General features: G+C 38.4%; 1 protein-coding gene across 2 annotated transcripts in view; it reads right to left on the bottom strand.

The window, feature by feature from the left end:
- Positions 1 to 25,582, bottom strand: part of PAK1 (p21 (RAC1) activated kinase 1) — a 139,969-nt gene that overhangs the window by 47,247 nt on the left and 67,140 nt on the right. Inside the window, exons 2-4 of one of the 2 annotated variants that reach the window (XM_021704727.1) lie at positions 19,150 to 19,357; positions 1,698 to 1,798; positions 1,050 to 1,197 (exon numbers count right to left, since the gene is read on the bottom strand). In XM_021704727.1, the coding sequence (XP_021560402.1) occupies positions 1,050 to 1,197; positions 1,698 to 1,798; positions 19,150 to 19,339 (439 nt within the window). In that variant the 5' untranslated portion in view covers positions 19,340 to 19,357. Of the gene's footprint in view, positions 1 to 1,049; positions 1,198 to 1,697; positions 1,799 to 19,149; positions 19,361 to 25,582 lie in introns of both variants that reach the window. The other variant, XM_021704728.1, reaches the window with a different exon arrangement.

Here is a 25,582-nt window from a genome sequence, read left to right on the forward strand (position 1 = left end):
ATGCATGACCCTCTCCTGGGTACCACCATAGCAGCATGGGCTAAGCTGCAGTTTGTCATTCTCACCATCTGTGCCCTTTGATACAAGCCAGATACTTGCTGGGTAAAGCATCCTTCAAAATTAGCTAGTTCATCCTGGTTCTCACCTTCTCCAACAATATTGCTCTTTGAAAGAGACAGCATGAATACTGGAAAGAGCACCAGACTTGGAGTTAAGAGACCAGCTCTGCCACCAATTAAGCCATATTAGAAAGGCCTCTTTTGGCTTTAGTGTTTGTAAAACAAGGGGGAATAGGAGCAGTATATAATGAGGATATGTCTTGCTCTAACATTCTAAGATGCCACTATAAAAGGCAAGTTTCTAGAAATGTAGGTCTTCTGATTACTTATCTTGGAAAAGAAAAATCTCCCTGCTATGGAAGGAGGTGCTCCAAATAGAGTTACTAGAAGCAAGTAGTAAACTCAAAAGGTGCTGGTCTGGGACTTAGGAGACATGGATTCTAATCCCAATTCTGCCATTAAAAGCAGTCTGAAAAACATAGCCCATTACAGAGAGGGTACATCTAAAGTACATTTATTATTAGTGGCCTGTTTTACATTTGACTGATAAAAATTAATTCCTTGAGGAAAAACTTAGGCTTACCTACTTAAAAGATACACATCAAATGTGTTATTAAATAACTTAATGATATTAAAATTAAAAATGATAATGATAGCTACATTTCCATGGTGCTGTTTTACAACCTATAAAGAACTTTCATATCAATGAGCTCATTTATTCTTCACTACAATCTCTTGAGACAGGAATTACTATTCCCATTTTGAGGCTCAATATATATGTGTCATGCTACTTTTTAAAAATGTGCAGTTTCAGAGCAAAGACCCATCACTTTGGCTCTCAAATTCCAAAATCCCACCTTAAAGTACCATCCCCACTCTTTCCAATACTTTTCTTCCCTTACCCCACACCAACAGGCATGTGGAGCTTTTCCACCCAGACTAAAACCCCCCCTTTTTTTTCCTAGACTGCTCTGAATTCAATCCCCATACCTGTAAAGCTCATGTACTTCTGGCTGTTGGAGGTCTTCTTTGAGTTATAAAATTCCAATACATCCAGAACAGCCTGTGGGTTTTTCTTCTGCTCTGACTTAGTGATATTTGATGTCTGAAGCAGGCGAGCCCATTGCTCTGGCATCCCCTATAAGAGAGACATACAATGTTATCAGGAAGGCATAGTCAAAGGAGATCCTGAAGGAGAAACTCTGATACCTGCTGGCAGTTAAAGACAGGTTTAGTCATTCTTTCTCTCTATACCCTCAGAGCTCTATACAAGCCTTTTTTATAGTACCTATCTCATTATATTAGTCATTTCTTGAGGTGTTTGCTCTTTCACTAAGCTATTCCTCCTTCAGAACAGGAACCATGTATGATTTGTCTTTATATTATCAGTGTCCCGTGCAAAGCCTACTGCCAAGGAGCCACTTAACAGAGGTCTAGTTAAGGAATGCAGATCCAAAGCCTTCTCTGGTACAGTTTTGGAGGTGAAGAAAATGTCCCTCTCATGAATGTAAGAAGATAGTAATGAGGGTCTCAGGCTAAGACAGAGGCATCAGGAATACCAAGGGGAAAAAAATGAATCTAACAGTGCATAGTCAGAACTCTCAAAGACCAAAGCCCTTTCTGTGACCCAGGACTTACTGTAAACTCCCCTGTGACAGCATCAAAACCAACATGAATTGTATGCTCAAAATCTGAAGGAAGAGAAATCTCTGGCCGTTCCTTCTCCTTCTTTTTATTTGCTGCAAGAGAAACAGGGAAAAGGAAATCAAAAACAAGAACATTACATTTTTTGGCTTACTGAACTCTTCATTGAGCTGTGGGTTGAGCTTTTGGCTAAGCCCTAGCACCTAAGGCTAAGGGCTGTCTACTTCACAGAAGTATTGACAAGCCAAATGCCAGACTTAGATTGGAATAAGTGCTCAAAGCATGATTAAAGAACTTAAATCTTTTGTTGAATTAAAGTAAGGGAGGGAAAGAAAGAATATTCCTCAGAGTTTAAAGTCCTGGCTCTACCACTAATGAGCCATTCGATCTAGGGTGAGTCACTTCCTTTTTCTGAACCCTGGTTTCCCCATCTATAAAAAAGAGAAGGCTCGGGTGGGTGAATGGTCTCTAAAGATCCTTCCAGCTCTGACATCCTACATTATATGAGTTTCTATGACCTACATCCTACTGGTTTGGTATTTGATTATAGACTGCTTTACGGTTCTCTAAATTTAGAGAATTTTAGATCTGGATGTTATTTTAATAATATAAATCACTAATATTTTGTCAGATGCTTGCCAGACAATGGTTCTAGTTCTATACATGTATGAATTCACTTTGCCTCATGGCAACCCTATCAGTTAGATACTATCTTCCTTATTTTGCAGGTAAAGAAACTGAAGCATAGAGATTAAGTTATTTGTTCAAGATCACGTGGTTAGTAACTGGCAGCATCCAGACACAAACCCAGGCAGTCTGGCCCAGAGCCTGAGCTCAAAGCCCCTATGCTACACTGCTCCCCAGGCTAGGACCTTAAAGGATCATTCAGACCAAATACTTGTAATCATCTCTCTCCCATCAAGGGTCTTGAGTAAAACAGATGTTCACTAAGGTCCTGCTTCCCGGCAGAAAAAGTTTCATTTAAGGAATTGTAGTGCTAAAGTAAAGTACTCTTTTTTTTTTTTTTTTAAAGATTTTATTTATTTGAGAGAGAGAGAATGAGAGAGAGAGAGCACATGAGAGGGGGGAGGGTTAGAGGGGGAAGCAGACTCCCTGCCAAGCAGGGAGCCCGATGCAGGACTCAATCCAGGGACTCCAGGATCATGACCTGAGCCCAAGGCAGTCGCTTAACCATAAAGTAAAGTACCCTTGTCAGGGGTTCAATTATGTCCCCCAAAATTCATATGTCCTAACTCCAAGTAGCTCAGAATGTGACCTTATTTGGAAATAGGGTCATTGCAGATATAATTAGTTATGATTAGGTTGTACTGGAGCAGGGTGCACCCCTAATACAGTTAAGACTGGTGTCCTTATAAAAATAAGAAATTTGGAGACAGATGCACACAAGGAGAATACCATATGAAGATGAAGAAAGATGTCAGAGTGATGCTTCTTCAAGTCTAGAAACACCAAAGATCGCCAGCAAACCACCAGAAGCTAAGGAAGAGACATGGAACAGATTTCACCCTTCACAAGAAAACAACCCTGCAGACCACTTCATCTTGGAATTCTAGCCTCCAGAACTGAAACAATAAATTTCTGTTGTTTAAGCTGCCTAGCTTGTGGCATTTAGTTAAAGAAGCTCTATAAATATAACCCTCTTCTAGCTTAAAGGAGTTTCAAGGTCTTGGTATCAAGCTAGACCTCAGCAGGCATCTGCAAATGCAATCCCACTGAAACAGGCTTAAATACCTTCCAAGGCTCAGCCAGATAATCTTCCTTCCTAAATGGGGACCTACAGAGCCCAGATTTTAAACATCTGTAGAAACCCTCCTTATTTCTCCACCCAAGGCTCCTCCTCCTTCAATGTTCTAGGGAGGAGGCCATCTGGTCTAAACTCCCAGGGAACTCCTACACACACCTGGGGGGAGTGGGGTCAGAGGCTAACTGCAAAAGCTACTATTTATTGAGCTCTTACCATGTGCCAGCATGCGCTATAAATTTTATATGTATCATGTCACCAAATACTCATACAACCCTGCAAAACAAATATTAACATCTGCATTTTATAGGTAAGGAAACATAAGTATTTCTTTTTAATAATTTGCTTGATCATTCTCAAGTTTCAGTAACAAGTCTATCCTAAAAGTATTAGACATTGGCTATCTAGGCTCACAGGCCTGAAAGGCAAGACCACAATATCCTCTCTTTAAGGCAAGTCATCAAGGAAAGCCCAGGAGCCCTAAGTCTCTGGTCTTCCCCAATAAATGGTGCTGGGAAGACTGGACAGCTACGTTCTTTCATAAAAGAATGAAACTGGACCACTTCTAACACCATACACAAAAATAAACTCAAAATGGATTAGACCTAAATGTAAGAGCTGAAACTACAAAAATCCTAGAAGAGAGCACAGGCAGCAATTTCTCTGACACTGGCTCTAGAAGGTTTTCCAACATTTTCCCTTGTCTCCTAAGGAAGGGAAACAAAAGCAAAAATAAACTATCGGGATTACATCAAAATAAAAAGTTTTTGTACAGCAAAGAAAACCATCAACAAAAAGGTAACCTACTGAATAGGAGAAGATATTTGCAAATGATATATCCAATAAGACATTAACATCTAAAACATACAAAGAACTTACACAACTCAACACCAAAAATAACCAATCTGATTAAAAAATGGGCAGAGGATGCAAATAGTCATTTTCCCAAAGACGACATCCAGATGGCCAAAAGACATATGAAAAAATACTCAACATCACTAATCATTAGGGAAATGCAAATCAAAACCACAATGAGATATCACCTCATACCTATCAGAATGGCTAAAATAAAAAACACAGGAAATAACAAGTGTTGGGGGGATGTGGAGGAAAAGGAAACCTCGTACACTGTTGGTGGGAATGTAAATTGGTACAGCAATGTGGAAAACAGTAAAGAAGTTCCTTAAAAAGTTAATAGAATTATCATATGATCCAGTAATCCCACTATTGGGTATTTACCTAAAGAAAACAAAAACACTAATTTGCATAGATACATGCACCCCTATATTTATTAGCATTATTTACAACAGCCAAGATATGGAAGGAGCCTAACTGTCCATTGACAGACAAATAGATAAGGAAGACGTGGGTGTTTACATACATACACACACACAGAGGAATACTTGAAGCCATAAAAAAGGGATGAGATAGTACCGTTTGCGACAACACGGATGGATTAGAGGATATTATGCTAAGTGAAATAAGTCAGTCTGGAAAAGACAGATACCATATGATTCCACTCATATGTGGAATCTAAAAAAAAATGAATACGGGCGCCTGGGTGGCTCAGTTGGTTAAGCGACTGCCTTCAGCTCAGGTCATGATCCCAGGGTCCTGGGATCGAGTCCCGCATCGGGCTCCCTGCTCTGCGGGAAGCCTGCTTATCCCTCTCCCACTCCCCCTGCTTGTGTTCCCTCTCTCGCTGTGTCTCTCTCTGTCAAATAAATAAAATCTTTAAAAAAAAAAAAATGAATACACAAACAAACAAAAAGCAGAATCAAACCTATAATTAAAAAAAGAACAAACTGATGGTTGCCCGTCAGGGGGGTGGGGATGAGTAATATGGGTGAAGGGGAGTGGGAGATCCAGGCTTCTGGTTACGGAATGAATAAGTCACAGCGTAAGGAATACAGTCAGTGGTATTGTAACAGCGCCACACGGTGACAGATGGTAGCTATACTTGTGGTGAACACAGCATAACGTATAAACTTTTGAATCACTATGTTGTACACCTGAAACTAAAGTAATGTGTGTCAACTATGCTCCAATAAAAATAAAATTCTTTTCAAGTACAGGCTGTGGACTAAAAGAGACCCCAAAATCCACAGTTATGGCCCCAATGTTCAAGAAGAGCTGGACTGCATATATACGATCCACTTGTACTGCCTTTCCCAGTTGACTTGTCTGAACCTCACTACGAGACTGAATATTCCTATAGGGCAAAGAAAGTACCAGATACCTTACAGCACTTTATAACAGATTTACATTTCATACTAATCACCTTCATTTGTATCATGCTCTAATGCTTACAAAGCACTCTCACATATATTACTTCACTAGAGCCTCAAAACAACTGTGTGATGAGCAGGGCAGTGGTTATGCTGCCTATTTGAGAGAAGAAGAAACAGGGGTTCTAAGAAGTTAAATAACCTGCACAAGGTCACAGAGCAAGTCAGAAGCAGATCTGCAACCAGAACTGAGGTCTTCAGACTCCCAGCCCCAAGGCCTTCCTATTCTGTTGTTCTGCCTCTTGTGGACTACTGCTGCTCATGATTATGTGATTTCTCCTTTCTCCCCATCTCTCTTCCATTCAGTTCACAGGTTACTAATGGTTTCCTATTCTATATAGTGATCAAATTTATCCACTTCTCCATTTTCATTACCACCACCCTATTTCAGGCATTGTTATCTCTGGCCTTGGATCATTCTAACAGTAACTTGTCACCTGCATTCTGCTCCCCTCCAATGCAGACAGCAGCCAGGGTGATCTATAACCTTGCTATTCAAAGCAGCATCAGCACAACTTGGGAGACCATTAGAAATGTAGGATCTCAAGCTCCAACCCAGACCTACTGAATTAGAGTCTGAATTTTAATGAGATCCCAAATGATTCATATGCATATAAAAGTCTGAGAATCAAGAGAATGAGAAGACAAACCACAAGTAAAAAGAAAATATTTGCAAAAGATATATCTGATAAAGGATTATTATCCAAAATATATGAAGAATTCTTAAAACTCAACAATAAGAAGAAAAACAATCTGATTAATAAAATGTACCACCCTGGTACAAGATGTTAACAGTGGGGAAGGTTGTACGTATGTGGGGGCAGGAGGTATACAGGTATACAAGGTGTACCGTGTACCTTCCACTCGATTTTGCTGTGAACCTAAAACTGCTCTAATTTTTTTTAAATTTCTGAAGCTCTCTTCTACAAACTTGTACCTCTTCCTAATCTCCTGCTACTTATGTTTCATACACTCTCTACCAGCTACACTGAACCAGTTATGTCACCAAACATAATGAGCTCTTTTACACCTCTTCACATTTTCTCAAGCTACACCCTTTGCTTATGAATCCTGCCCTGCCCTTTCCCTTCCCTTGCTACCTCAGCCTTTAATTTACCCTTTTCGGGGGTCAGCTTAAAGGTCATCTCTTCTCTGAAGTCCTCCTTGATCTCGAGGTTGGGCAGTCCTTCACCCTCTCCTCTGTTCCCACAGCACCATTATAGTAATTGCCTATTTTATGGGTTTACCTTCCAACCAGACTGAATCCCAAGTACAGGGGCCATGTCCAATTCATCATGAATCCCCAACAGCTAGCACACACCTGGCACAAAACAGCGAATGAAGAAAGGAACAAATGACCAAATACCTAACTCGACCTGGCAAGGGTCTAAGGAATCTGTCAAAGACAGGCAAATTCCCTCCAGGACAGGAATAAATGTTTCATTTTTACAAGGTGTGACCTGACTTTTCACAATCCTTGTTACCCAGCTACCTCAGTCCTGTTTGAAAACCCTGCTCTGTGGGAGCTCAGCACACTGGCCAAAAGAAATTCGGAAGTCCTAATGCCTCCACAGACCCAGGATAATCCTGATGAAAGGCAGCAAAATGGGGGGTGGGGTGGGAGAGGAGGAGGGAAGAAGCAAGAAGGTCTAGAGTCCAGGCCAATTTTGCCCCTATACACCCATATAGCCCAGGTTCTTGGCTTTCTCATCTAAACAATGGAGAGAATGGACTAGACAATTATAAGGACCCTTCCAGTTCCTACATTCCGTGAGTCTATGATAACAGAAAGATGAATACTCTCAAAGCTCTGTAGCTAGATTCTTCCTGACATGGCACCCCACAGTTTTTAATAGATACTCCATTCACATCATCTCATATAATCACCACAATCCTGAGAGGCACCACAAATCCTATTTGTAGATTAGGAAATTGAAGCACAGACTTGCCTATAGTTATTGAAGTGACTGAAATTCAAAAGGTGTGGCTTCAAAGCCAAGGCCCTTTACATTCTACTGTTTTACCTCCCAAAAGAATTTCAAGTTAAGTCAAGAAAACATACTTTAGTAAAATAAGGAAAGGAAATAACATTGAATAAGAACTTACCATATATAAGATACATAACATATATTATTTTCCTTAATTCTTAAAATCCTAGGAGATAGATTATTACTACTGTCATTTTACAGATGAGGAAACTAAAAAAACAAAAAACCATTAAATAATTTGCTCAAGCTCACATAGCTAGTAAGAGCTGAGATTTGAACCCAGGTCTGATTCCAAAGTTTCCTTCCTCAGTGTCTTACTGAGAACTATTTGCTTACATGCCAACTGCTAAGGTTTAAGTTATTTATGCACTTGGCAATTTCCCTTCCAGAAGCAGCTGCTTTTAGAAAGGGAAGGCCAAGAGTTTACCAGGGCCCAAATTAAGCACTCATTTATGACATAAGTCCATCTGTCTTATTCATAGCTAGAATGCATGGGACATGGTACAGGACTTTGGAATTGCTTACTATTTCTAAATTTCTTCTGATCTAGTCACTTAAAAGATTGTAGGGAAGAACAAATATGTTATTTTTATGTTTTATTTAGATTTTTGTTTTATACTTATGTATCTTCTATTTTTATATATTATTTCTAATTTATGTTATTAATATACTATATAATATACCATCATAGGCATGGAATGTCAATACAAAAGAAACTCCAGTAAAGGAGACACAGAAAAAGAGTGGCTCAGAGGATGAGTAGTCTATAGAAAAGAGTGTCAAGGAAATTAAATCAATTACCACATGAATATACAGAGTAATGCTAAAGTTGGCTTCCACAGGTTTACTCTTTGCCCCATAACCTTTGCATATACCTCCCATATTACCACCTCCAAGTTTTTGCTCACTTTTTCTTCTCCTTGCTTTAGAATGCTCTTCCTCCCAGTCTCCCTGTCAAACTCTTAGTCATCTTTTAAAGACTGCTCTAGGTCCCACTTCTCTTCCTGACTTTTCCTCCCTCTGTTAATTCCCAAGACACTGAGTCTGCCATACCACCATGCATTTAGTCACTTCCTGTCTTGTATGATTCCTTGCTATTTTAAAGACTTACCTCTTTACTTAAAATGTAAGCTTCTAGAGGACCATAATCATGGCTTGTAATTATGATTGTTCAACTTCCAAATCTTCCATTGAGGACCCAACACAGAATAAGTTATTCAAGAACACACCAAAAGTATTAAGAAGTAACCTTAGAGACCGTTATCCTACTCCCTGAAGAGGCCTTGAGAAGTAAATTGACTCGACCTGCATCACAGAGCACATGGAGGTAAGACTCAGTTCACCTGATCAAATCTTTTATCCTTTGTGATATCCCCTGATGCCTACCGACTGATTTGAATGGAAGCAACTACTGACTGAAATAACAGTTTAACATAGACCAGAAATGGACTATAAGAAGAGGAAAGGCTTGGCTGAAGTGAAAGAGGAGAGAAGTACAAGGGTGGGGGGGGAAAAAACCTAGCTGACAGGATTTATCCCAAGTGCTGTGCAATTTAGGCTGAGTACTCACTGGCTGGGGATCACCAGCAGGAAAACAGGATACCTGAGGCAGGAAAGCAGGATGGAACTGGAGAAGTCAAGGAGTCAGAGAGCCACCACTCACCTCCCTCACATGTGTATAGCCCTTCACAAAGCCTTTTCACATTCACTGCCTCATTGGTTCCTTAAAACAACTCCAAGAACTAGACAGCATGGATCATCCCCATTTCACAGCTGAGAAGACTGAAGTCAGGGAATTAAAAGAAATCTGTTCCGGACTAGGAGAGGAAGATGGATCCAGTATTCTCTTTGCCATTAATCCACTTTATGGCCGTGCAAAAGTTACCTTCTTCTTCTGAGTTCAAGTCTTCAATCTGTAAAGTAGGTCACTGATCCATGTTCAGGTACAGATAAAAGGAGGTAAAAAAATCACCTTTCTGGAGAAGATAATACCTAAAAGAACTCATGAAAGATAAACAGGAGTGGGTCAGGCAGAGACAGAGAAGGACATTCCAGAGGGAAACAGAATAAACAAAGGCCCAGAAAACAGTGATCTTTGTCCCAGCTTTCCACCTGCCCAGCAAGTCAACCAAATTTAATAAACTCTTATTAGAGATGTACTCCAAGCTTGGGACTGAGAGGAGATACAATGGAGAAAATAAAGCAAATTCAGGGTACTGGTAGGCCCATATCTCAAGGCCACAAACATCAGGCTGCCTGGGACAACTGCTGCTGCTAGCAAATTTTTTTATGGTGACTAGCAAGTATGAGTCTAGAGGAATCTGATGAAAACTTATGTCTGCACAAAAACTCGTAAGTGAATGTCCATAGCATCACAGCAACATCAATCAAAAGACTCAAAAAGCAAATGTCCCTCAACTGATGGACAGATGAATAAAATAAATAAAAATACGGTATATCCATACAACAAAATATTATTCAGCTGTAAAAAGAAATGAAGCCCTGATCCATGCTACAACATGGATGAACCTTAAAAACATTATGCTGAATGCAAGAAGCCAGTCCCAAAAGGCCACATATTATATGATTCCATTTATATAAAATGTCCAGAAAAGTCAAATCCACAGACAGAAGTAGATAAGTGGTTGCCAGGGACTGGGAGAAGAAGGAAATACGGTGAAATACAGGGTTTCTTTTTAGGGCGGTGAAAATGTACTGCAATTAGAGCACGGTGATGGCTGTACAATCTTATCACTATACTAAAAACCACTGAACTGTACACTTTGAGATGGTGAACTGTATGTGAATTATATCTCAATTTTTTCAACCAAGTAAATGTAATTTACCATATTAAAATAAAGGAGAAAATGTATATAATTCAATTAATGCAGAAAAAGCATTTGTTAAAATTTTATATCCAATTGTGATTAAAACCTCTTAGCAAACTAGGATTACAAGGGAATTTACTTAATCTAATAAAAGCTAATTACCAAAAAACACTAGAGCCAACATCATACTTAATGGTTGAAATGTTGACAGTTTTTCCTCTGAGATTACAAATAAGATAAGGATGTCACTTCTATTTATCATAATCCTGAAGGTATTAACCAGTGAAACTAGGAAAGAAAAAGAAGCACAGGGAGAAGGATTAGAAAGGAAGAAACAAAACTATCACAATTTACAGATAATATGATTGTGTATACAAACACAGAAAAATCCAAATAGGAGAAAAATCTTCATAACTGAGGACAGGTAAAGATTCCAAAAACAGAACAGAAAGCATTGGAAAGGAAATAATAAATTTGACTATATTAAATTCTGTCAAAGATACCATTAAGTGTATAAATGAAGATACCTGCAATATATATAACTGGCAAAAAGCTTATATCTAGATAAGAACTTCTGTAAATCAATAAAAAAAATGTTCTTACATGAGCAAAAGACTTGACCAGGCACTTCACAAAAAAGTACACCCAGATGGCCAATTAACACGAAAAGCTGCTCAACCTCATTAAAGACAGACAATACTAAGTGGTGACCAAAAATTGAAGTAAGTGCAACTCTTATGCATTGTTGGTGGGAATATATATTGAACAACTATGTGTTCGAACTTTGAATTTTTGGTATTATCAACCAAAGTTTAACACAAGTATCTGCATGATCCAGCTATTTCACTATGTATAGGTACCCAATAGAAATGTGTGAACACATGTATAAAGACATGCACTAGAAGGGTCAGAAAATATTACTCATAACAGTCTATCTCTGAAACACCTTATGTTCATCAATAGTATAGTGGAAAATATTCCTAGTAGAGAATATTATACAGCAATGAAAACAAGCTAAGCTATATGTAAAAATACAGATAAATCTTATAAACAATGTTAATCAAACAAAGGCAAAGAAAAGAATATATGCTGTTTGATTGGATGTATAGCAAGTTAAAAAGCAGACAAACTCATTTATGAGTTAATCTTTGGGAAGGAGAGAGATGTTAGTGCCTGGAAGGGAAAATGTAGGGAGCTTCTAGGGAACTAGCTATATCCTTTTTTTTTTTGGTCATGTTAGTGGCCACATAGGTGCAGTCAATACGTAACTGAACCGTACACTTCTGAAATGTGCATTTTTCAATATGAAGGTGTAAAAGTGCAGTGGAGGAACCTACAAGAACCTTGGTTCATGAGCCACATATGACTTTACAGAATATTTATCCAATTTTTTCCATCTGAAAGATGAGAAAGCCCAGAGAAGTTCAGGGAGTAGTTCAAGGCCACGCAACAAATACATGAGAACACTGCAATAGGAACAAACCCCAAACAGATTATTTTATGTTATTTCCTTAGAAAATCTTGAACACATAGTTGGGTGCCAAGCCCAACTCCTAATATCATATGTACATCAATGCTTCCACCCCTGTTGACAACTATGTAAATGAATTAGAGAACACAGAGGAAGAGAAAGAGGGAAAGAAAGGGAAAAGGAAGAGGATTAGAGTAAGAAAGAAATGAAGAGTATCTAAGAGATTTGGAGTTTTAAGAGGCTTACCCTTTCGGCCTCAGTTTCAAATATATTATTTGTCCAGAAATCCAGGCCCATATCCAGAGCTTAGAATCCTGCTTCTGACAGATATTACACAGAACTCTTGGGAACTTCTTGGGAAATCTGTTCTTGGGTCTGTTTAGTCTCAGTGCACAAAATAACTTAATCTGGACTTCCCATTAGCCGTATCTAAACCAAAGGAAATACAAGCCTATATGTAGGAAGAGAAAGGTAGTTTACCCCAGAATCATTCTTTAATTCTATCTTCGAGGAACCCTGTCAAGAGCTGCTATTTTGTAAATCTCGTTAACAACTCTTAAGTGTTAATCACAGATTCCAAAAGAAAACCACAACTGCAAGCTACAATAGCCACCAAAATTTCTACCAACTCTTAACAAGGCTGCAGTTTGCATAACATTTTTCACATCTTTAGTCTTATAATCCTTTCAGCAATTCTATGAGATAAATATTACTGTGTATCCATACTACAGATAAGAGAATTGAAGCCAAGAAAGGTAAAGTAACTTAACCAAAGGTCACAAAGTCAGGGATGGGCAATGGTGATAACTTCAAGTGCTTGAACTCCAACATGGCTTCTTTTGTATGTACTGTGCCTTCCCCATATCGCAGACTACATGAATATGCCAGTGAGTGATAGAATGGATGTTATTAAAAGCAAATTTGTTTTAAAGTATGTTAAAAGAAACAACCAAATCAATTCTACTAAAGGCATCAGTCTGAACATCTCTCGGATAGGAGCCCTCAAACACTATATGGTGTCTGAGGATTTAGAAGAGTGAGAGGGTACAGTCCAGAAGTCAAGAGACAATGATTCAAATTCAGACTCCATGCACTACAACTATGCAGCATGTGACCTTGGGCAAGTTGCGGACCCGCTAAACCTAAGAGTATCAGTGTTGTACAGTGGAATTAGAGCTTCAGTCCCCACTCGGCCACTCCCTAACTAGATGACCTTGGGAAAGTTAGTTAATCACTGTGAACCTCAGTTTACTGTCTAATAAGTGAAATATTTATCTACCTGAAAGGGCTGGTATATTTCACAAACATCAAAGTTCCTAATATACTGTGTGGTAATTAATAGGCATTCAACAAATAGTAGCTGGGTTATTGCTGTTACTATTTTATGGTTATTACTATTGTGTAATTACTATTTGTTATTATTACTACTATTTTTATTATTGTTATTAATTTGAGGACCAACTAAGGTAAAGAAAATGTACACGTTTTATAAGCTAAAAGCTTTACAAACATGAGTTATCATTAATATAAGAAAGTTTCAGAGTAAGATTTCCCAACCCACTCACTAAGAGAAACTATGAGAAGAAAGAAGAAAGAATCATTCTGACGTCATGTAACTAGAGATCACAAGCTTGAAGAAACAAAGTGGAAAAAGAAGCCTACAACCTCACCCATCCTAACTTTAACCCTATCTTTGGCCTAGTCCATTTGGCTTTCTGATAGCATGGGAAATGAGGCTGACACTGCCAAATCCTATGGGCAGTACAGCCATCCATGTTTCAGCACAAATCACTGGCCTTACTTATTTTTTTAAAAGATTTATTTTTAAAAAGTACCTCTCATTGGTTCAGCCGAGCTAATCTGAGCCCAAGGCAGTAAAACACTCCAAACTTGGGAGAGAGAAACACTGACGTAGTCCAGTTTTAAAATTAACTTGCTAAACTCTTCCCAAGCCTGGAGAATTCCACTTTGGTTGTGAAAATTCAGCCAGAAAAAGATTCCAAACTAAATGCTGTGGGACTTATTAGAATAAACCAAAGGCTCCAGATCCTAACCTCAGGTACCAGGCTTTCCCACATAAAATTCTGCAACCCATTGCCACATATTACAGGCCCTCAGCTACAGCTTCTTCGATTTATTTATGCATTCCTCCAGGCACACACTGAAGCTGTGCTGGAGGTCAGCATTAGGTAATGCCCACAGACATCCTAACCATTGCCAGCTCAAATCTCAACCACTACCGGAGGCCACAAAGACTCTTCTTTCTCATTTCCCAAATCTCTTTAGAGACCTAAAACTATCCCTTCGGTAATTTTGGCTCCCGAAGTCTGGGTAGGACCTAGGCATCTGTTATTTTTTAAAAGCACCATGAGTGAGTCAGATGTGTAATCTGGGTTGAGAACAACTAACAGAGATAGTAGGTTTTGCTTTAACAGATACTTCAGGAAGACTTAGTTCCACACTCATCCCTGCCACTTTCCAGCTGTGAGATCTCGAGCAATTTAACTTTCTCTAAATCTCAGCCTCCTCAACTAAAAATGACTTGTGGGCATCAGATTAAAACAAGAAGTTAGTTTCCCATTTAAAAAAAACAAAAAACAAAAAACCAACCTCGTATTTGTAGTGTTTTACAGTTTAGAAAATGGTTTTGTATCCACTATGTCAAGTGGCAAAAGCCTATTGATAGGGGTGACGGGAATTACAATTATTCCCACTTTACAGATGAGGATACTGAGATTAAAATAAATTGCTAAAAGGAAAAGAAATCACAGAATAAATGTCAGAGATAGGACTCAATCTTGGTTCTCTAAGTCCAGTTCTAGACCATTTCTAGGCCAAATACTTTAGTAAGGGTATACCACTTCAAAGACTGCCAACACTGTTTTGTATCCTGCTAAGACTAAGTGAGGCACAAAGCAAAGGTCAACAAATGCTTACCGGTTGAAAGATAATATCAATAAGCATAAAATTAAGCAGAACAAAGGCTCCAAACAAAAGGAAAAAAAACTTCACTTATTTCATTTTGATATATGCATTAATTATAGCCATCTTAAAGCAAACAGGAGAAACCTATGTGCTCATGGCATGCAAAGAAAATCTATAACTAAGGGATGAAAGAGAGGTTACTAAAACTCTACACTTTCTACATCTATACTTTGAATTCACAAAGAAACTGCTTTGATCTTGAGCTATGAGATTTATTTTCAGAAAAGATTTGGCCTAGGATCACTCAGTGAAGGGTGTCCAAGAACCTCTGGGTCTACATACAGCTTTATCACTAATTAAAGTACTTAGCAATGGCCTAGTTTTTTTTCACTATACAACCCAATCCGACTTCATCTTTATAATATCATTTATATAATTATAGGATTTCAAAACTAAAAGAGACCTTATACATCTACTGATTTCACTAGTTTTTTAGATGAAGGCACTTAAGTCTACAGAGAAATAACTGACCCAAACTGGACAGCCAATTTATGAGAGAACTAAGACTACAACCCAGATATTCAGACCCCCACCTTCCCGTTCAGTACATAAGATCATCCCTTTAGTTCTCAATAATGTCTAAGGGTTATGCTTCCATCTGCTGTTTTAGACAGGATATAATTCACATACTGTATAATTCATCCATATAGTACACAATTCAGTGACTTTTTAAATATATTCACAGAGCTGGGCAACCATCCCCCACAATCAATTTTAGAACATTTTCCGTTTCTTTTTTTCAAGGTTTTCTTTCTTCTTTTTCTTTATTTTTTTTATTATGTTCAGTTAGCCAACATATAGTACATCATAAGTTGTTTTTTTTTTTTAAAGATTTTATTTATTTTTTAGAGAGCGAGTGAGAGAGAAACAGCATGAGAGGGGAGAGGGTCAGAGGGAGAAGCAGGCTCCCCGCTGAGCCGGGAGCCCCATGTGGGACTCGATCCCAGGACCCTGGGATCATGACCTGAGCCGAAGGCAGACACTTAACCATCTGAGCCACCCAGGTGCCCCCATCATAAGTTTTTGTTGTAGTGTTCAATGATTCATTAGTTGCATATAACACCCAGTGCTCATCCCAACACATGCCCTCCTTAATACCCATCACCCTGTTACCCCATCCTCCCAACCCCCTCCCTTCTGTAACCCCCAATTTGGTTCCCAGAGTGAAGAGTCTCTCACGGTTTACCTCTCTCTCTGATTTCTTCCCATTCAGTTTTCTCTCCCTTCCCCTGTAGTCTTCATATTTTCATCACCCCATAAAGAAACTCCATACCCCCTAACCCCATCTACCTTCTCCCACAGCCCTAGGCAACCATGCATCTGCTTTTTGCCTATGGATTTGCCTGGATATTTCATATAAATGGAATCATATAATATGTGGTCCTTTGTGACTGACTTCTTCACTAATCCAATGTTTGCAAGGTTCACCCATGTTGCAGCATGGATCAGAACTTCATTTCTTTTTACTACCAAATAATATTTCTTTGTATGGATATGCCACATTTTACTTATCCATTCATCAGTTGATGGATATCTGGGTAATTTCTACTTTTTGGCTATTATGAATAATGCTGCTATAAACATTCATGTGCAAGTATTACGTGGACATATGTTTCTATTTCTAGGTCACATGGTAACTCTATGCTTAACCTTTTGAGAAACTGCCAGACTTCTCTAAGTGGTTGTACCATTTTACCTTCCCACCAGCAGTGTATGAGGGTTCCAATTTCTCCACATCCTTGTCAACATTTGTTATTATCTTTTTATTACAGCCATCCTAGTGGGTGTGAAGTGACATCTCACTGTGCTTTTGATTTGCAGTTCCCTGATAGCTAATGATTTTGAGCATCTTTTCATGTGTTTATTGGCCATTTGTATATTTTCTTTGGAGAAATGTCTATTCTGATCTTTTACCCATTTTTTTAATTGAGTAATTGAGTTGTCTTTTTATTGTTGAATTATAATAGCTCTTTATATATTTGTGATACAAGTTCTTATCAGATATATGATTTAAGAAAATTTTCTCCAATTCTGTGGATTATCTTTTTACTTTCTTGGTGGTGTCCTTTGAAGTACAAAAGTTTTTAATTTTGATGCTATCTACGAAGCAGGACTCTTCTTATCTTCCTAGTCAGCAAAAACAATTCCAACTTTTTAATTTTAAGAGTTCTCTTTACCACATGTAGAAACTTGGGCTGAAGACCTACTTACTTACAGAGGTTAAAAATTATGGTTGATAAGCACAATGTTAAAAATAAGCACACACCTAAACTGAGGGATAAACAAAGCGGCTACATACGTGGGAGAAGATTCTAGGGCAGAGTAACACCACCTAGATCATAGCCCCTGTATCTAGGAAGTTGGCAGCTACTACGTAAACGAGTTAGCCAAAAAATGAAAACTAAGCAACTTACCCATATCTCTTCCAACTAGACCCCAAAAGAGCTCACTATGAAGGTGGAACAGGGGATAGGGTAAGCACACACAAAGATAAAGCCCAAAATAATAAAAATGTTCAATAGTTCTCATTTCAGTTATTCAACAATCATTTCCTATATGTACTATCACTGCCTATTAGACATCTGTGTCAAGACATCTCAAATGCAAAGTGTCTAAAATTATCTTTTCACCTCAAATGCAATGTGTTTAAAATCTTTCCTGTTCTCTTCAACTACCAACCCTCCTGACTTGTTCCTCTTTCTGTGTTCCTTATTTGGTTAATGATACATCATCTACCATCTTACACTGATCTATAACTATGCAGCTATATTTTTCTGCAATATAGGATATTTTCCACAATTCACCATTGTGCTTGTTATATCTGGCCTACTATTTCAGAATCCTAATTCTGATTTTATCATATAGTCTACTAGTTATGCCTCCCAGCTTCAATAAAGAAGTAAAGAGAAAGCACATTAAAATGAAGTACCTTCTGTGTGGAAGGTACTTAATTAGGAAATTTGCATGTAATTTTCACACAACAACCCTGTGAAATATTATCCCAATTTTAGAGATATGAAAATCCCAATCTTTCCTAGAGATAGGAAACTAAAAGTCAAAGGAGCTAACTGACATATCTAAGGTCAGAGAGCTGGTAAGTGATGAATCCAGGATTTGAACCAGGTCCATCTAAATCAGAAGCTCATGATAACTATTTATAAACAGAAAGCCAATTTCATCAACACGCCACAAGAAAAGGCCCTGCAAGCATGACTGAGAATTTTACCTCATATCAAGAGCCACTTAAATAAATATTTGGGTAGTCAAACAAAAATCATTTATCAATGTGGACACCCAAACCTCTATTTCACTATCTTGTCCATAGGATTTCAGCAACTTTATCAGATACACTGTTAAAATCCTGATTATTTGTGGCACCTGGGTGGCTCAGTCAGTTAAGTGTCTGCCTTCGGCTCAGGTCATGATCTCAGGGTCCTGGGATTGAGCCCTGCATCAGGCTTCCTACTCAGCAGGGAGCCTGCTTCTCCCTCTCCCTTTGCCCCTTTCCCCTGCCAATGTTCTCCCTCTCTCTCTCAAATAAATAAATAAAATCTTTAAAATCCTGATTATTCTTCTGAAAGTTTTATTAATAAAATGAGCCCACCTAGTATGACCTATTCTTAGTAAACTCATACTGAGTCCTGCTTCTTTTTCCCAGAGATTACTTGCCCTTCTTACTGATATTTAATCTCCAAATCTAGATGTGAGATGAGGACATATGAATAAAGAAGAGGCAATCAAGAATCCAGAAAGAAGACATTCCAAAAATGACACTAGCTTGGAAAAAAACATTTCCAAATGAAGCCATTCCAGTATTTCTTATATTTTGTGAGTTCATAAAAGTTTTATAACTTATAAACATATGGCTTCAGATTGTTCAAACTCCAGCAACAGCATAATTATTTTCTTAGAATTTTGCTCAGCAACAGTTAATAAGGTATAAAAATAAGTCTATTTTCTATTTGACTTCAGCTGCCTTAGGAAAGAAAGACAAGGGAAGTATTTAAGGGGGAAAAAGGTATTAAAGGAAAATTAAGTAAAGGAAAGGACAGTCCTTTTACCTAAGCTACCAGAAAAAATTGTTTTAAGTATATAAATGGTGAGAAAGAAATGAAATACTGTACTTTTATCTCCAGGTAAGATGGATCGGTAAAATCGGTCCTTCTTTTTCTTTTCCTCTGGGTTTGGAGGCAGAGGTTTGGAACCGTGGTTTAGGGTTCCAGCATCTTTGCTGCCAGCTCCAATCATAGTGCTGGTGTTTCTCATCGGAGGGGCTGGGGGTTTGTCTTGAATGTCTAGGCCGTTATTTGACATTGTCACCACCACCAGCAGCTACTGGAATCAGAGAGAAGAACATAACTCTTTTATTATTTTCATGCAAAAGGAAATACATGTTGAAAAATTTTAAAGAATCCAAATTATACAACCCATCCTCAAGGGCCCAGCTCAAGCCTTTCCACCACATACCATAACTACCGCCATCTTATTCAATCAACAATACTCAAAGATTTAATACCTACTCTGTGCCAAGCACTGCTGAAAATTCACAAGGTTCTTCTTTTTCTCTACCTAAGACATTGGAGAGCACAGAAAACCACCATGATGTCGTTTAAAAGGTAGAAATTTGGCCCAGCTAAACTAAGTAGGAATCCCAGTGTCACTACTAGCTTTAGAGAAATTCCTTAACCACTTGGGTTCCATTTATTCATTCATTAAATAAAACTGCTAACAGCATTCCACATAGTGACCCTTTCCCAACCTCTAATTTTGTAACCTTAGGAAAATCATGTTCCCTCTCTAGAATGGACTGTATCACTATATCAAGAGTCCATAAAGCTGCCAGTTTTGTTAATAGTTTTATTGGAACACAGCTGTTCATTTACATATTGTCTATGGCATCTTTCACATCCCAATGGCAAAGCTGAGTAGTTGCAACAGAAACTATATGCCCACAAACCTAAAATATTTATCTGGTCCCTTACAGGAAAAGTTTGCTGACCCTTGGCCTACAACATCTCTCCAGTATCTTCTTCCTCTAAAAATTGATCTTTTTCTAAATACATGATAGTCAATGCGGTAACCATCCTGTCATATACGGTGTTGAATTTATTGGCAATCTCCAATGTTTCTGGTAAAGAGAAGGAATAAAATCTTTAAAAAAGGGAAAAAATTCATATCACATGGTACCAATAGTTTTAATGAAGACAGATGTTATTACTTTAAATAAGTGTCCTTGACAATGGGCAGGCATGTACGTATACAGAATTAATAAAAGCTCTCATTATTCTTTCAGGTTACAATGGAAATTATATCTTTAGCCATGACTACTTAGAATATAAGCTCCTTTGAGTAAACACAATAGTGCTTTAGAGACTAACGTTTCTAATTAAAAATAAATAAATAAACCAATGTAATAATCACCAAGAGATTTTTAGAAATATAGATGCCGTTTTGACTCCCATAAATTTTGACTTAGTACAACTAGGTTATGGCCAAAATTCTGTAAGTTAAAAATTAGTGATCCCAGTGCCAGCCAGATTTGAATACTACTGCTTTAGATGTCAATTATTTAAATGCTATGAACAAAATCTATTAATCTTTTTTACAATTTTTTAATAAATGCAGGACTAAATGATCCCCTGCATCCATTTTTCCCCTTCAATTCTTCCTCCACATGCCATCAGTGATCTAAAATGCAGCACTCCTCTACTTTAAAATCCATCACTGACATCCCAGAACAAAAGCTAAAGTTCCTTACCAACTAAGCCACCACACCTGGACACAGCCTACACTCAAACTATACCTTGGAAATCTCTGTTCTCTTGATTTGCCAAGTAGTCTCTTACCCCCTCCTCCCAATCCCCCAGTGCTTTTTGTCAAAGATTTCTCCCTCTTCTGACTGATAAAAATCTTACTCATCTTTCAGGCCAAATTCAAACTTCACCTTTTGTGTAACTCATCCTAACCAAACCAACTACTCCTTACTTCTCTTTCTGATCAAAAGAAATTAAGTAAGCAAGAAGAATCCTATTAAACTATACTAACTCTCTGGGTGGTGTGCTTTTTACCCATTTTTTCTGGTTTTGCTTTGCAGGTTTGCCTTTGCTTTTCTTCCCAGCCCCAACTCAAGTCCCTCCGCTCCCACAAAGGGAATTTCCATGGGCTAAGTTCTCAAGTGTAACTTCCTACTCTGGACTGCAGGTTCCAAAATTATACTCCCTACAGCCACCTGACAGACTAAGCAGGCCCTTCCTTGCCTCTTAGGTCCTTCAGCCCACAGCTTCATTGAATGTAGCTCCCCTTCAGGACCATAGCCCAAGATTGTGCCAAGAAAGGCTTCACCACCCTTTCTAATACAGGCTTTTCTTCATTTCTCAGTTCTTTCAATCATACTTGGAGAGTTCTCAGGGGTAGACCTCCACTTTCAAAATTATTCCAAATTATCAAAATCTAAAATCTGTTGTTGGAATACAATGCTTGAATTCTCTGTACCATATTCCAGCCTAGGTCATCCAGCCTATGCTTGAAAACTTCCATTTTTAGAGAATCTACAGTCTCAAAAGTCAGCCTGTTCTATCTTCAGTCATTTCATTTAGAGAGTTCTCACTTAATATTAAGTTCTATCTATTTCACACTGCACTGCAATTATTTGTTTATACATTTGCCTCCCCCCCCCAGCACACACCCACACCCTCCTCTGCCAGGCTTAGACTCTGAACTCCTCAAGAACAAAGTTCAATCTTATTGATTTCTCAATCCCCAACACCAGGTCTGACACAGACTAATCAATAAAGATTTGTTGAACAAATGAATAAAGAACAAGTAAACAAATAAATGAACAAACACTACGTCTGTTAGTTCTAAATCCTATCTCATAGCTATTCAGAAAAGTCTATTGGTTCTTCCCCAGACTGAAATTTAGATACTTGAAATCATCCTTCAAAACCCCCCAAATCTATTTTCTCATGCTAAACATTGTCAGTATCTTCAACTATACTCACAGAACACAACTTTGTACCTTCCCAATCCTTCCTCTGAACTTACTTGGACTTGATGTTTCTATACTACTTTCCAGTTTCCCTGCAGCCCTCCAACCAGTCCCTTCCTGTGGTTTCTCCACAATTCTTTACTCTCTTTGTACTTCATAGATCCCCCTCCTGGTCATTTTGTCCATCTACATTCAGCAAAATAATTGGCACATTTTTAAAAACTATGCCATTGTAAACTTTTATAGGAAAACAAGTCCAAAAGATTAATCCTGAGAGGAGAAAGGAAAAACATACTCAACTCTTAAATAAGGAGACCAAACACATCTTAAATCTTCTCACAGTCTGTGCAGGTCAAAGATTTGGGAAGATGACAAGCCAATGCCTTCTGACAGGCTGCAGTATAAAGCTAGGCTCAAAGCCAACGTTTAGAACGATAGTTCAGATGGCACCCCTCTATCCATCCTAGACAACAAACTGATAAAACAGACAGAAGGAAAGACACACTGACCACATTTTACCAATGCTCCAGAGGCTCAGGGAGCCGAATAATTTATGAGCAACTAATTATACTGAAGTATTAATTATGAATCAACTGAATGGCTCTATCATAAATGCAGGATCACTGTGAAGTTTCAAAAAGGCCATCGGTAAGGCAATATAATAAAAAGATGACTGGATCTAAAATCAAGAGATCTGGATTTTTAGGTCCTGGCTCTGCTGTTTACTAGTTATGACTCTAATAAAAGTCCCTTCACCTATGAGCTGCAATTTGTTACTTCCCACTCTATAGTCACTAGACAGATACTGGTCAAGAGCCAACCAAGGAGTGGAAGTGATTTATGTCCCCTTTGCTGTAAATAGCATAAAGATACAGTGCTGGGGCAAAAAGAAGGAAAAGAAAACACTTTTCAAGTAGCCACTATGTATAAGGTACTTTACATACTGAATGAAACTGGACAGGGACTGAGGGAAGGAGTGTGTATACCAGCAGCTACTTCTTTCCACTTTATCACATCTGATGCCACAGCCACTAATATAAAAAGGGCCAAGATAAAGATTTTAAGAGACACATCAAAGCCAGAAGCAACCTTTTAGAGGTCACCTAATAATCTGACCTTCCCATATAATGGGTAGGAATACTGAGGTCCAAAACACAAAAAGAAATTGCTTACGATCATACAGCAATTTAAAGGTGGGATTGGAACTCATATCTTCAGACTCTCTGCCAAAGAATTTTCCAAGTATACCTGAGGTAATTCTATCCCCTCTGTACCTTTTCTGACCTGAACTCTGCTACTCTTGATTTAGGTAAGTCAAATCTAGCCAATGGCAAAAATAGAACAATATAAACATGTTTGCCTGGACCTGATTGATATTTACTGTCTTCCATGAGTCTAAGTGCCAAAGAAGATAAATAAATTCTTGGTCCTCAAATCAGCCATGTGAAAGTTATGTACACCTTTTGCTATCATCGCAGGTTCTTCATTTAAGTACAATTCAAATCAATAAATTTTTAATGAGTACTTACATATAAGGTGCCATGGTAGAAATTAGGAACAAAGAGATAAATAAATGAATATGATCTAACTCTAGACATTCTCACAGCCTAGTAAGCAAGATACATAGGACCTAGAAAACCACAATGCCAGGCCAAGTGCTGTAGAGCAGTACAAGTGGTAAAATGTCAGAAGACACAAAAAAGGAAAGATAGTATTGAATTTAGGTGATCAGTGAGGCTTCATAGAAGAGGTGGTGTTAAAAGCAGGAGCTTAAAGAATAAATAAGTCAGACTAGTGGTCTTTGACTTGGACTATTAGAAGCCCCCTAGGAGCTTTTTAAAACACCAGCTGAAGTACGTAGGGGGCAGAATACTAATATATGCAACTTACTTTGAAATGTATTTTTAAAAAATAAGATGGATTAATGGATGAACACAGGGATGTGATATAATATGCATGTCCATATATAATTTATAGTGGATGTGATAAAGCAAATATATGAAAATGTTAATGGCAGAAGAATCTAGGTGGTGGATATACAGGTATTCACTATAAAATTCTTTCAACTTTGCTGTACTTCTGAAATTTCTCCTAATAAAAAGCTGGTGGGGGGGGCAAATACCATTGCTGCTGAGCTCTGATTTAACTGGTCTAAAATAGGTCCAGGCATTGGTTTAGTACCTAGACCAAAGAAAACAGACAATAAATAAATGGACAATTTTGACGGAGAATGATAACGGCAAATGCATCCTAGACCACAGGAATAGCATGTGTGAGGGTACAGTGTGGTAGAATGCAACACAAAAATGAAAAAGTAGGACACGGCGATCAGAGAGCCTTTTATGTTCTGTAACACATACAGCACTAGTCAGAAAAATGGTCCCTTCTAAGCAGTTCTAGATCCACGCAATGAATGTCTCATGTTAAAAATAGATGACACTTGATTTAACAAGGCCGTGGAGAGATGACAATGAGAAAAGAGGTGTTGCCTGGAGGAGGGCATCAGCTGCCATCTGTCTGCACTGAGGGCTCTGTGATGCCTTGAGCTCACACAATGGGAGTTTTGGAGAGTCCTATAAACTGTCTAACAGAGTTACTCAAATTCTAAAAAAGTTTCCCCACAGAACCTCCTGGACTAACTATCTTTACAAATAGCATTTCAGCCATCATTTGGCATTGATAGTTTAATAACAACTAACATTAGAAAACACTTTGGAATTTACAGAAAACTTGGAAATCTACTTGGTTGGTATCATTTTTCTCATTCATGCATGCAAATATTTATTCATCACCTACTATATGCCAGGCTGTGCTAGGCGCTGGGGATAAAACAGTGAGCAAGTCAGAAGAAGCAAAATATCAGAGATACTGCCAGGCACCCAGAGCTAGCAGAGGCAGGGATCTGAAATAAAGTCTGTGTGACTACAGGACCACCTCCTTTTCTACTACACCACGGGTCACTGTTCACGCTAAAGGCAAAGGAATGGACTAGATAACCTTTAACAACCCCTCAGTCCATTATTTAAAATGAAGAAGGGAAAGGAAAGAGAAAAAAACAAAACCTATTCCACATATTAATCACATTTGTCAGTCAACAACTCAAAGCAGTTGAGACTGGCATGACCAACACTCCACCCAGAACTGGGGAGTACTGCATGCCCTTGACACCTGGTTATGAGAATCTGATCTTTAATTAAATTGTGCCAAGAGGTTTTCTTTGGCAGGAACCTGGAATGCTGCAGTCTTGAATTCGCTAAGGGATGTCCTTCTGACACAGCAAAGGCACTCCCGCTATGTAGCCTCCAACCACTTGCTCTGGTTCAGCAGCAAGAAAGCAACCACTGAGGTAGCAGGCAGGAAAACTGGAGGCTGTTTCTGGGTTGTTGGAAAAGCTACTTTAATTTCTGGCCCTGCTTCCTCATGTAAAATACAAATAAGACTGTATATAGAGTTACGAGAAATTATTTTTTTTAAAGATTTTATTTATTTGAGAGAGAGAGAAAGTAATGAGAGAGAGAGAGAGAACATGAGTGGGGGTAGGGAGAGGGAGAAGCAGACTCCCCACTGAG

This window comes from Neomonachus schauinslandi, chromosome 11, assembly GCF_002201575.2.
Source record: "Neomonachus schauinslandi chromosome 11, ASM220157v2, whole genome shotgun sequence".
In the NCBI taxonomy this organism is placed as follows: Eukaryota; Metazoa; Chordata; class Mammalia; order Carnivora; family Phocidae; genus Neomonachus; species Neomonachus schauinslandi.